Below are 13,514 nucleotides of genomic sequence, written 5' to 3' on the forward strand. Positions count from 1 at the left end.
CTAAAGCCCTTATACCAATTGATTTCCCTTTTTTGAGGACTTTAAGGGCCAACCTACCGGCAGATGCTCAAATGATCCAACATCATTATTCACATTGGGCCACGGGCTATATTTTTTTTTTCAAAAAAATCATTTTATCTATTTTATCAAAGTGTCTTCATAAACTTTAGTTTAACTCTTGTTTTTCCAAAAAAAAAATTGTACATTTCTCGGTGATAGACATTCTTCAAAATCATGTCCCATGACTTTCTGTGAGAGCTATTAGTCCAAATTTGATGTTCCCCAAGTCCTTAACCTTAAATGCCAAAAGTCTTTTTTGAGATGAGGAATAGTTGGACACCTAAATCTGGCTCTTATTGCCCTATTGAGAACCAGTATTTATCAGAATTGAACTGAAGTATTTGGTTTCAGAGCACGTTTTCACCTATCCTGAAGACAAAATATTTCAGTTATTCATTTTATTTAAATTTAAAAAATATATAAAAATGGAAAACATTAAATGAATTAAAAACAAGAAATAAATCACAAAATATAAAATATTCATAAAATAATATAAAAATGATGACAATAACAGTTCATCGTCACAATATATATCATCATTAAGCCAATCTATTTGTCTATACTTTAGCACCTTCTATTCATCTATACTTTATATAACATACTATTTTTTCATTTAGTCTCGGATCAATATGTTGATTCATTGATTTAAAAGCAGACAATGTATCTACATACTACTTCATCATGCCACATTTAACATTAAGTTGACTTGGCTTCTGTTTAGTGCATTCCATGTTAGGTCCAACTATTTTCATATGGAAACACATAACCAAGCTTAATAGTTAATAAAAGAAAATTATGATGCATAAGTTTAAAAAAAAAAAAAATTCAAAATCTCTCAACTCTAGTCAATACCAGCAAGAACTAGATTTCAGGTGAATATGTTTCACACGGTTCACTCAAAACAGTGTTAGCAAAAGTAATCCAATTTTACCATAACTTACGTATAAAAAAAGAAGCATGCATGAAAATAGCATTCTCAAGAAATGTAATCAATGAGAAATTCTGAGATTCCTTTGATGGTCCAGTCAAATCTCTTTATGCTTTCTCATACAATCAATTAAGCCATAGATTGTCAACATATTATCCTTATTATGCTCAGTCTCTTGCATGTCTCATGTTAACTAAGCTATGATGTGGCAAGATCTGGTAGATGATTTATCATAGCTGCAGATGTTGACAAATTTTTTTTTAAAAAATGCATGGTATTAAGTCATTACGTTAATAGTTAATATAGACTCTCACATGTACTAAGTTGTGCTTAGTTAATGAATGGATGTAACCTAATATCAAGCAAACAATAGATTATTCGGAAATTGTTTACATGATAAACAGAGATGTGCATCGTATATGACAAAAATGAGTGAAAGAATGGCAAATTATCGAGATCCAGATATCATGAGACACAAGCTGTGTATCTGATTACCAAAAGAAGTTTATCATCATGAAATTTCCATCCGAAACAGTAGGGCTTTTTTAAAGTTATAAAAGAAGAAGAAGAACCGGTGCTGGTAATCACATTACAGGAAAAAGAGTGTAAGCAAATGTTAAAAGTTATTCATAATAATGAAATGTGGTTATGCAGCAGGTTCAAGATCAAGATCAACAGAAGGATTGTCATAATGTATCACTCTCTGATGCACGAGATACATGTACTAGCAATGATTAAGGTCTTGGTTTCAATTTTTTTAGCATGCCAAATTAGTTTTGACATCAGCATGTTCCACAGTTGTTGGCAGTTTGGTCTTAGTTCTCCAATCAATTATAGTTTTAAAGTTCATCTCCCACTTATATAATAGCATGTGTAGTTCTAAATGTTAATCAATTTTTAATGTTAAAATTTTAGGTTTCATGAATCAGCTAAAATAAAACAGTGTCCAAACTTTGGATATGTGTGTTCAAAGATCTGAGTCCAAAGAAAAGAGGTGTGATTCATGGGGCATCACTCAATTTATAACTAGTAGATATATGCAACAAATAAATAGTAGTTTTGAAGGCTTTTTAATGGGGCATCACGAGACAATTGCTCCTATATCCATGCAACATCGTAACTTAGCTTAGATAGACGTGTATAAATGCCCTCAATCCACAGCTTCTGTCATGTTCTATATGATCTTGGCCTGTAGTTAAAGACGTGCGATGTCTACTAATGGAGTTCGGATTCTCTACGGTATCCATGACACACCGCATTATGTGATACATTACACGTGCCGTCCATTACATGATGCACTGCTGCATGTGACTCAAATATGGTGTTCATCATGTAGTCTACATCTATTTATTGCCGTCCATCGTATGATGTATGGTATATGCAGTGCATTGAAGAGGATCTACGTTCTTACTAATGGCTAGCCATCCATTTTTTTTTTCTTTCTTTTTTTTCTTTGCTTTTCAACTGTCACGAGAGAATATATAAAGATCCACCTCATAGGATTACTTTTGCTGAGTGGAGAGAGAGACGGGCCCATATTTATAGATATCACAACTTCCCTATATTGGAATAGGATCCTTATACCCTTCCTATGTAACTAGGAACATGCTAACTTAATTGGGAAATCGTTAAGTTAGCTCAAGATTCATTAAACACATCCCAAAGAGATGCCCAACTAATGATAATTTAGGCCACATGAAGGTTTCTTCTAGTTCTATGATTTGTTCTTTTATAATTTCTAATTGGTTCATGTTGTTTCTAAATTTTATTATCTGTTTCTTGTTTTTAGTTCTATTTGTACTTTGGATGCTTCTTTTGCGATTATTTTATATTTTATTTTACTATATAAGTTCAGAGTTTAATGATTTTATTTTTATATTTTTAGGTCTGCATTCATTAAACTTTTTCTTATTTTATTTTTTTTTATTTTTACATCAACTGCTATATTTTGAAAATAATCTGTTATTTGCTATCTTTCTCTACATATTTTCTTACCATCATCATCATCATCATCATCAATATTTTATTCTAATTTATTTTAATAGTTTGTTTTCAAGTTTATTTTTTATTTTTATCTTATCCTTTATTAATCATATATTCATTTTAACTAAAATTAAAATATAATTTTTTAATGATTTATTATATCAAATGTGTTATTGCAGTTGCCTGTTTGCTAGCACATATGTGTGTGTATAAATATAAATATATGTACATATTGGTCACGTGAATTACTCTTGATGTTTTTTTTAATACCTTATGTGCAGAGTTAATACTTATTGACTATAGACATATATCAAAATTAGTGCTTTCATATTGATGCACATTTGTACTCATGATAAAGAAAATTCTATCTCATATATTAAAGTTTTGATGAAATATGTGCGAGAGAGAGAGAGAGAGTATGTGTGCACGCACCAAGCCATCAAGCTACATAGGCGAAGCCAAAAGTTTAAGTAACATTAATCAAATTATAGAAATAGTAACAACAAAAAAATTTGAACTTTGGTCAAAGTAAATTTTGGATCATTAGCCTAAACAAAGTTACATAAAATTTTTGGTCATCATCATCTAGAATGTGGCGTCCCATTTCAAGCTTCTTGTAGTTTGGAAATAATGATTCTTTTGCACCTCTACGTAAAACTAGCTATACTGTTTATTGAAAAATTGTTTAAACAGCGCATTAAGGACCTATGTTGGTTTTTGTATTCTACTTCTTGGGATGTCAAGAATGCTTAGTAAAATTCACATCCTATTCTCTCCTTGGCAGCTAGAACACCCGTTTAAGATTTTTCTTGGAGCAGTTAATGTGCCCTATTTTGAGGTTTATTTGCTCCATTTTAAAGATATTTGATGAAGAAAATTTGAAAGGATGAGTAGTCAAGTCATATAGAGAATTATATCTCTATCGAAAATGATGCATCGAGCAAGACATTGATGGAATAATATTATGCTGTAGACAAGATCAACAGAAGACGGGATACGGGAGCAAAGTTCGCAAATTAAATCTTCATTCCTACATTTGAGTTTTCAAACTTAATACTGAGTTCCTTTACCAAAAAAAAAAAAAAAAAAAGTTAATACTGGGATCTTGGGATGGAAATTTATTTGAGAGCCAATTGTAAATTGATCTTGGTTAAGCTTTAGATGCAAGCTTATTGAAAAGAGAAAATCTTTGTCCACCACATGTGATGCAATAAAACTAACATGGAGTACACCACTTAATCATATTTAAGCACGTAGCAATATTTTTTAACATATATTTAATAATACATTTAAAGCTTGCAGTTTCATTTTTTTATTTAAAATTTTGAATAACGAAAATATCTTTCTTCTTTTGAAAAATTATGACATTCTATAGATATATTATGACATCCCATGATCAAATTATGTCCTCCTGCATACAAGATGTCATAATTTTTTCTTCACAAGTCATAAAGAGAAAATGATACTTTTATCATTGAAAATTTTATAAATTTTCAATAACGAAAATATACTTCTCTTTTTTATGACATCTCGTGTGCAGGAAGTCGTAATTTGATTGTAGGATGTCATAATATAATCACGGAATATCATAATTTTTTTAAAAAAAAAAGAGTATTTTCATCATTCAAAATTTTAATTGAAAAAGCAAACATTCATATATTAAATTGGCATTGAAAAGCAAGGACTATGTGACCCAATCAGATAAGATGATATATTTTTCTATATTGGATGTAGTGTACAAATTACTCTATTGAAAATTTTGAATTTACAATGCCTAGATTTGATAGATTCCCAATCCCAACTTGTGTCATTAAATTGTATCCTCGCTACTAAACGGAGTTCCATGCTAGACAGTAGATAAAATAAAATAGGCTTGTTCTGGTCAATTAATTTGATAACATTTTGGATGGCCTATTGACTTCTGTTTATGTGACAAGGGACATGCTATACATGTTAGGTGTTGATAGTGAATTAGGCTTTCCAAATTTATCCTACTTACTACATACATTTCGTCTTTTGATGAAAAATTTTGATACCTAACTTATACTCAATTTTCCTGAATTAAAACGAAATTACAAGAAAAGACTCAATTTTTTTTGCTAAGATTGTTGTTCACATGAGTCCAATATAACTACATCTAACAAGATCAGACAACAATATCAAGCATTCACCAATATCAAGTATGTACAGACATAAGGGCCAATTATTAGCCATGTTTACCATGGAATTACTAAATCTCATCAGTTGTCCCAAAAAAGCGGTGAAATGACTATTTCTTTAACTTCTTTTTCGGTCGACCTAACTTTCTCCACGTTAAAGCCGTTTTATTTGGTTCACCGGGGCCTCCCAAAGCTATTTTCATTAAAAGAGATAGCCAAAGAATCTACCCTCGTTTCTTCTTAGTTAAGCAACGCTAAATTGACATCAATTACAAGTAACAAAATCTAAAAAATAAAATCATTTGTTGATGTCACCTTTCACCTACTTAACTAGATCATAATTTTGATTTTTTTTTTTAATTATTATTTTTTTAGATTCACGATCAAGGATGCAAATGAATAGAGCCGCTCCTTAGCAGTTTGGGCTTGACTCCCTAAAAAATTCATTTGAGCTTGACCTAGTTAGGAAATGAGCCAAGCCTAAATATAATTTAGAGCTTGACTCATAAATGAGTAGAGCTCAAACACTTGTATAGTCTAAGAGTTCAGCTTAGCTTGGTTAAAATTCAGTTCAAAGCTTAATCAAGTTAGGCTCGAACCCAAATAATTTATTATTTTTACAAAAATGATATGATGCATTCTTTTGGTGGAATGATATTTATCACAAATGTTACACATCATCTGTCCTAGTTCGTTGGGTGACAAATTCATAACTGTTTTTACCAATTCTACAAGCCAATGAACTAACTCTTTTTTTATCAAAAAGAAAAAGAAAAAGAAAAACAACTCTTTAGATCAAGTCCCGAAGATCAAAAAGGTAGGCCATCCAATGAACACTCCCCTGTTAAAGTCCCTGCTCTCGTTGGAATTCCCCTCCAAAACTTGCTCCCCAACCCACATCTCCCGTCCGCGCCGTAAGCCCAAAAGAAATGTCCATGGATCCCTACCAATTCCTCCACATCTCCCGCAACCCCGACGGCTCCCTCAGCCGAGCCAATCTCATCCCCAACTCTCCCCCCACCGGCGACCAACCCCTGGATTCCGTCCCCGCCCTCTCCAAAGACGTCCCCCTCAACCCCGCCCACAACACCTGGCTCCGAATTTTCCTCCCCACCCAATCACCGCCTTCCCCCGAGAAGAAGCTCCCCGTCGTCTTCTTCTTCCACGGCGGCGGCTTCATCCTCTTCAGCGCCGCCACCGCACCCTTCCACGACTTCTGCGTCAAACTATCCGCCGACCTTCCCGCCATCGTCCTCTCCGTCGAGTACCGTCTCGCCCCGGAGCACCGCCTCCCCGCCGCCTACGACGACGCCGTCGACGCCCTCCTCTGGGCCCGCGCCCAGGCCCTCGGCCCCGCCTCCACGGTCGACCCGTGGGTCGGCGCCCGCGCCGACTTCTCCCGGTGCTTCCTGATGGGCAGCAGCGCCGGCGGCAACATCGTCTACCACGTCGGCCTCCGCGCGATGGGCATGGATCTGAACCCCCTAAAGATCCAAGGGCTTATCTTGAACCAACCCTACTTCGGGGGGGAAGAAAGGACGGAGTCGGAGGCGAGAATGGCGGCGGATCGGATCGTTCCGTTACCGGCGAATGATTTGATGTGGGAGCTGGCGCTGCCGGAGGGGGCGGACCGGGACCACGAGTACTGTAATCCAGCTGCGACGGCGGTGCTGCCGAGGTGTCTGGTGAGGGGGCACGTTGGGGATCCCCTGGTGGACCGGCAGAGGGTGTTTGCGAGAATGCTTGAGAGGGGAGGAGTCAGCGTGGTGGCTCATTTGAAGGAGGGGGGGCACCACGGTATCGAGCTCTTTAAGCCAGACATGGCAGAGGCGCTGGTGGCGGACGTCAAAACTTTCGTCTACTTGGACTCTGCTGCTCCGGCCGGAGGGGTTCAGGTTGGCGGGCACCGACTGTAGCTGTGATTGACGCGGTCATGGAGTCAAAGAAGAAGAAGAAGAGAAAAGTGTGAGAAGGTTCACTCTGTTGTATTTTGATTGTGCTCTTCGTTTTCTTTTCTTCTTTCTACTTCTGTTCTGGCGATTGGGTTGATGCTCCAATAGGCCGCAGGCTAGGTGAGACTTGGAGCCCGATAGTACTACATCCGAACCTCTGCTTTTGTCCTCTCTAAGTTTCATTTCAGGTTTCCTGATGTTTTTAAATAACAGATATTTTTATAAATTATGACTATTACATATATGATGCACATGAAAATCTTATATAAATTGAAATTTTGGTAATATTCTTGAAAGTCTGAGAAATCTAGATTTTTTTTTTCTTATTTTTTTTCTAACAGTCATAACCGTAATTTTTCTTTTGGAACTCTATATCTACTTATTTAATTTTTATCTTTCCTCACATGTCATGGCATGGCATGAAAACTAATTGGTGTTATCTATCACATCTGATATAAATGATGGCCGTAATTAGAATTATATCAGAAATTAATAAATTCTTAGAAGAAAATAATAGATGTTATCTTTCATGGTACTTTTAGTGGATTTTCTTCCTAGCTTTTATATTGATTTAAATTCAAAAATTATTATTATTTTATTTATTTAACTTCAAAATCTACACTCTAAACTGAACAAAAATCATATGGAGTGGGCACTAGGACTGAGAAAATAATCAAAATATGAAGAAATTCATCCAATCTAACCCAATAAACATTAGTTGTAGTCGGTTAAAAGACATAAATCGGATGGAATTGGGTTGGAGTTTTTAAAGAATTGATTATTTATGATCAGATTCGGTTCTTACATTTTTAATCCGTATAAAATTGAATTCAATCGATATAGTATTTCATAAACTCATTTTTATTTTTCGGACGGTATCGTTTAGACTTTAATACTTCATTCTAAAAAATACCTTGTTATCTATTTGGATTCATGAAAATATTAATGTTGAATTATTGATGAAAGCATATCAATTTGAAATAATTCTAAATTGAAAGCTTCAGATATAGTTGCTTTTTGATGAATAAATCTTTTCTGTTTTTGTTTGATTTCGTATAAGTTTAAAAATAAGCTCAAAATTTATAACTTACAAGATTTAAATTTTTTTTACATTAAATTGATTAAAAAAAATAAATAAACTTAAATGGGTCAATATTGGACTTAAAATCAATATTAGGTCAATATTGAAGTTCAAACCGATACAATCCACTCGAACCCACTACAAATCATTCATTTCGATTTAAAACGGTTTATACATGATAAACGATTGGCAGCAGATTGAATTTTCTTCAATTCGATTGAATTCAGTCGGATGAAATTTTTCTTTCAATCCAATTGATCTCAATCTGTGTTCAGCCCTAACAAGCACTATAAAATATCATTTGGGAATTTCATAGTTTGCTACGTTTTTTTTAATGCTAATATTAAAGAATAAGTCTAAAAGCCAGTATTTTCCTACTAACGGAATTATTAATCATGTGATTAAGGCATTCTCTTTCTTTCTCATTTTCAGTATATATTTTTTATCGATACATACTATCTAACTATGTGATACATACTAAATATATAGATAAGTGATACATTCTGTAAACTTTTTTGATACACACTCAGTAACGACTCAATACACATCTACAACTAAATTGATATACAATTTATCGAATTTAGGATTCACCAATACATAGTATGTGATTAATTGATACATACTTAGTAAAATATTCATCTAATATCTCAATACATATTTTTAGATAAAATAATACATAGTTTTTAGAACATAACAGTCATCAGTATACAGCACATAAGTAAATAATACACACTAGATGGTTTACTGATACATATTATAAATTTTTTTGATACACATATAGCAATGATTTAATATATACCTATAGATAAATTGATACATAGTTTACGAAACTTAGTACCTAGTGGTACACAATATATGATCAGTTGATACACACCTATCAAAATATTTATCCAATATTTCAATATATATTTTTAGATAAAACGGTACACAATTTTTGTGAACTTTTAGATATAAAAATATTAGAAAAGAAGAGAAATTTGGAAGAGGAGAAAGAAACTCGAGGAAGACCTCATAGATAGGAGAGATGATATAGGGTTTGGAAGAGGAGAAAGAGACCTTACTAATGGAAGAAATGGCTTGATGAGGAAGATAATAGATGGAGAAATTTAATAAGAAAAAAAGAGGATATGGACGGTCATAAAATATCTCTTTTAGGTAACTAATTTTTTTTCTTGGACTTAGTTGCTCATTATTCCAAACTAGTGAAGAAAGAGAGATCAAGATTGATTGGGCCCTCTCCTTTGCTCTAGCTCTCTTTCTTTTCTTTTGCTTGTTTTTGGTGGCACCTATTTTTACGGTTTAGACTGCTCTCATTTCACTCGTCGTTATTTGTTTTTGCTTTCTTTTCTTCTGGCTAGTAAAATATTTTTTATTATTTCAATTATAGAATTAACGGATTCTGTTAGTAGGAGAAATTCAAATTTTTTTTGACTTCTAAATTTTCTCTTTAAGATATGAAAAAAAAAATGACATAAAATTAGATTTGTCTCGTATGATGATATATAGTGCCCACCCCAAATGATTTTTATTCCTCTAAACTTGTCTAATCTGTTGAAGTTGGAAACAAAGCCAAGCTGTTGGGAATCTAGGGATGCTATGCGAACTTTGTGCCACGTCTAGCTCTGGACTCCTTTAGTAGAAGAAATCCAATTCTTTTGAACTTCCAGGTTTCCTCGTATTTTGGATCCGTTATTTAAAAGGTAAGGCCCTCAGAAGAAGAAGCTTCAATTTGGTTGCAGCATTTTGGATTTCTTTATAAGCCCAAAATCGGCCAATGGAGCGTTTCTTACTTCTTCACTGGCACTTTTTTCCTATACTACCAAATCTTATGTCATCTATGTTTAACTCCACAGTAGCCATCTCATGGCGGCTGTCTTTTGTTTACAGTTTATTATGCTCGATTTGTAATGATTCCGATTGATTTTTAATAGTCTTTTTTTTTTAATTTTTTTTCACCAAAAATTAAAAGATAACGCCAATCTGGCATCTGCGGACGCGAAACACTGACCGACCGGCATGCCCAGATCTACCAACCACAAGCGTCAAGCAGCGCGATGTTGCGTTTGTAAATGGGAAGCGTTGACGACGGACCGCCTTCCACCTACTACTCTCATTTCAGGTCTCTCTCGCCTCGTCGAATCGACCCCACTCCCCCGGCCATCCTCCTCTCTCCCCGCCGATGGATCCCTGCGAATATCTCAAGATCACCCGCAACCCAGATGGTTCCATCACCCGCCACGCCATCATTCCCTCCTCCCCCGCCAACCCCAACGCTACCCCCGTCCTCTCCAAAGATCTCCCTCTCGATCCCACCCACAACACCTGGCTGCGAATCTTCGTCCCAATCAATCATCTCCTTCCACCGACGGGAAGCTCCCCGTCATCATCTACTTCCACGGCGGCGGATTCATCCTCGCCAGCGCCGGCACCACCATCTTCCACGATTTCTGCGTCAAATTATCCGCCGACCTCCCCGCCATAGTCCTCTCCGTCGAGTACCGCCTCGCCCCGGAGCACCGCCTCCCCGCCGCCTACGACGACGCCGTCGACGCCCTCCTCTGGGCCCGCACCCAGGCCCTCGGCCCCGCCTCCGCAGTCGACGCCCGCACCGACTTCTCCCGGTGCTTCCTGATGGGCAGCAGCGCCGGCGGCAACATCGCCTACCACGCCGGCCTCCGCGCGATGGCCATGGATCTGAACCCGCTAAAGATCCAAGGGCTTATCCTTTACCAGCCCTACTTTGGAGGGAAAGAGAGGACGGAGTCGGAGGCGAGGATGGCGGCGGATCCGATCCTGGCTCTACCGGTGAACGATTTGATGTGGGAGCTGGCGCTGCCGGAAGGGGCGGATAGGGACCACGAGTACTGTAATCCGGTGGTCGGGAAGACGGTGGCGGGGCTGCCGCGGTGTCTGGTGAAGGGGCACACGGGGGATCCGCTTATCGACCGGCAGAAGGAGTTCTTAAGGATGCTGGAGACGGGAGGGGTCGAGGTGGTGGCGGAGATAGAGGAGGGAGGGTGCCACGGGATCGAAGTGCATGATGCCGCGCAGGCCGACAAGCTGATTGCGGATATCCGAGGATTTATCGGTCTTGCTGCTGCCACTGCCGGTGCTGGTGAGGGTTAATCCATACGACATGAGTGAGTGAACAATGAGATGACAGCGTCTCATGCTAAAATTAAGAATTTAGTCTGTACTTGTTCTTCCCTTTTTTTTTTTTTTTTTTGTGAAAGATTGTCCTTCCAATTAGTCTGTGATTGTTCTTCCACTATTTTCCCTTTTACGTCTCTATTTCCAGCTTCATGCGTGCGGTTTTTTTGCCAAATCAAACTTAATTTTGCTTTACCAGGAAAAAAAAAAAAAAACACCATATTAATGAGCGCAGGTTCAATCGTGTAAGATCTAATTACTGCCATGCCCTTTCAATCATGGCTGTTGATAGATGGCATGACAGCCACCATTATTGAACAAGCGGACAGCTGTGAGAAGAAAGACAAAAGTTCTTTTGCTCAACCCCAATGAGGACACCAGGTGCAATTGGACCGCGCAAATTCCACGGTGAATAACACGCCGCGCAAATCCCACGGTGAATAACACGCCCCGCCATCCTTTTTGTTTCACCGATTCCGATTGCACGCTCTCCACCGTGCATGTGCTCCGAGATTTGCCCCGATTCATTTGCACCTGATTCATGCAATAATTTCTCCCAATGAGAGCTGATCCAAATATCGTGAGGATGACAGAGCTCAGGGCATTTTCGAATGGTGGAAGCTAAAATAAGAGAGTTTACATCCCTATATATTATAATTGATCCAGATGGATCATCGAATTCGGTGTGAATTTTTTTCATCATTATGAATATACAAAAAAATTATTAGATTTAATATGAATCATTTTTGCCATTACAAAACTCGATATGAATTATATTAATTAATATCAATAGAGCTAAATAAAATTCAGAAGCAAGATCCATCACATCAAAAAATCAAATTATATATTAAACTTTAAAAGATGATAATTTGATCATACAATATTTTATTGAGATAATTTTTTTCTAAAAAAAGAGATATATTTTTTAAATCTATAATTTTAGAATAATATTTAAATGGGTTAAATTAGACTAAAATTTTATTGTTAGATCTCGAAATAGGCTGATTACATCAAATATTTTTTTTTAAAAAAAATTGACTGAAAGTTATTTTTCAATTTATGAAGAATTAAATAGAGCGATTGTAGACAAAATCAATATAAAAATCGAGATCTATTTTTCATAAAATTTTTATATTTTTTTATAATTATATATTCATCATATTTTTTAGAGATCTGGTCCTATTTAAGCTATGAAAAGAAGTCCAATCTAAATTGTTCAAGAATAGATATCATTTTAGAAGATAAAAAGAGAAATCCGATTTGAATTATGTGATGATGGATATCACTATTATAAATAGAGACTATATACCTCAGTTTATATATGAAAAATTAATTAATTAAATAAAAAAAAGATTTAAGTCCTATTTTCATAATTTTTTCATCATATTTTTTTTTTCTTTTGGGGGATTCGAGTTGAACAAATTGAAGAAAATCTTCCTTCTCCTCGATCAGATTAGTAATTATAATACATTATATATAGTAGATGAGAAGTGTAGACTAAGATCTAATACCTTCCACGCATTGTGCCAATTTCTACTGATAGGTCTCATCAAATCTTGCTTAATGATTGTAAAATATCAAGAATCCTCCAGAAGACCCTCCAACGAGGTTTCAAGCTGCCAAGAGCACATGGACTTACAGGCAGATTCAATTGGCATTAAAATATTGAAAGAAAAACGAGGTGACAGATAAGAGATGGTAACTAATTTTTTGTGAGCAAATGGGTTGACCAGGCAAATAGCGTTTTTATTAGATTTTCTGGATGAAGGGCCAGTCCACATATCAACAAATATTGCGCGAGTAATTCTGAAACTGGAGTGAGATAGGGTGTATATTGGAGAAAGCCTCCAAAGGCTGTGACCGCATCAAACAGGCCATGAGATGCGTCTGACGATCTTCCCTTCCATCAAATAAGAGAACCATGCCCCATATTGATAATTAACTATGCTATCATTTAGGGCACATTTAGTTTGTGATTAAATATTGGGGTTTGACTTTGTCTAATGTTGTGTACCCTAAGTACTGTTTGAGTTCTCCATTGATGGCTAGCCTGAAGATTCCGACTATGTGTTCCAAAGGAGCACCTATAAGAAGACAAATAATATTAAGACTGGGGGGAGGTATCCTACTAGAACCGAAGCTCGTCTTCGTCAACCATTGGGTGGAATCAATTCTGGGGGTTCGGCGTCGCCTTGTCTGCT

General features: G+C 36.3%; 2 protein-coding genes across 2 annotated transcripts; both read left to right on the forward strand.

Moving 5' to 3' along the window:
* The first annotated feature begins 6,065 nt into the window (after positions 1 to 6,065).
* LOC105054288 (probable carboxylesterase 8) lies at positions 6,066 to 7,378 on the forward strand. The gene has a single exon (XM_010935781.4). It carries the CDS (start codon positions 6,066 to 6,068, stop codon positions 7,044 to 7,046), a length of 981 nt encoding a protein of 326 aa, XP_010934083.4. The 3' UTR covers positions 7,047 to 7,378.
* Positions 7,379 to 9,919: 2,541 nt separating this feature from the next.
* LOC105054287 (carboxylesterase 1) lies at positions 9,920 to 11,466 on the forward strand. Its single transcript, XM_010935780.4, is given in 2 exon segments — positions 9,920 to 10,505; positions 10,508 to 11,466. Coding segments are annotated over 2 exon segments (945 nt in total). The 5' UTR covers positions 9,920 to 10,342; the 3' UTR covers positions 11,290 to 11,466.
* Positions 11,467 to 13,514: the final 2,048 nt, after the last annotated feature.

Source organism: Elaeis guineensis, chromosome 11, assembly GCF_000442705.2.
Source record: "Elaeis guineensis isolate ETL-2024a chromosome 11, EG11, whole genome shotgun sequence".
NCBI classification, from domain to species: domain Eukaryota; kingdom Viridiplantae; phylum Streptophyta; class Magnoliopsida; order Arecales; family Arecaceae; genus Elaeis; species Elaeis guineensis.

What these genes read in the sequence shown, in the direction of transcription:
- LOC105054288 (XM_010935781.4), top strand. Translation starts at nt 6,066, where the DNA reads ATGGATCCCTACCAATTCCTCCACATCTCCCGCAACCCCGACGGCTCC.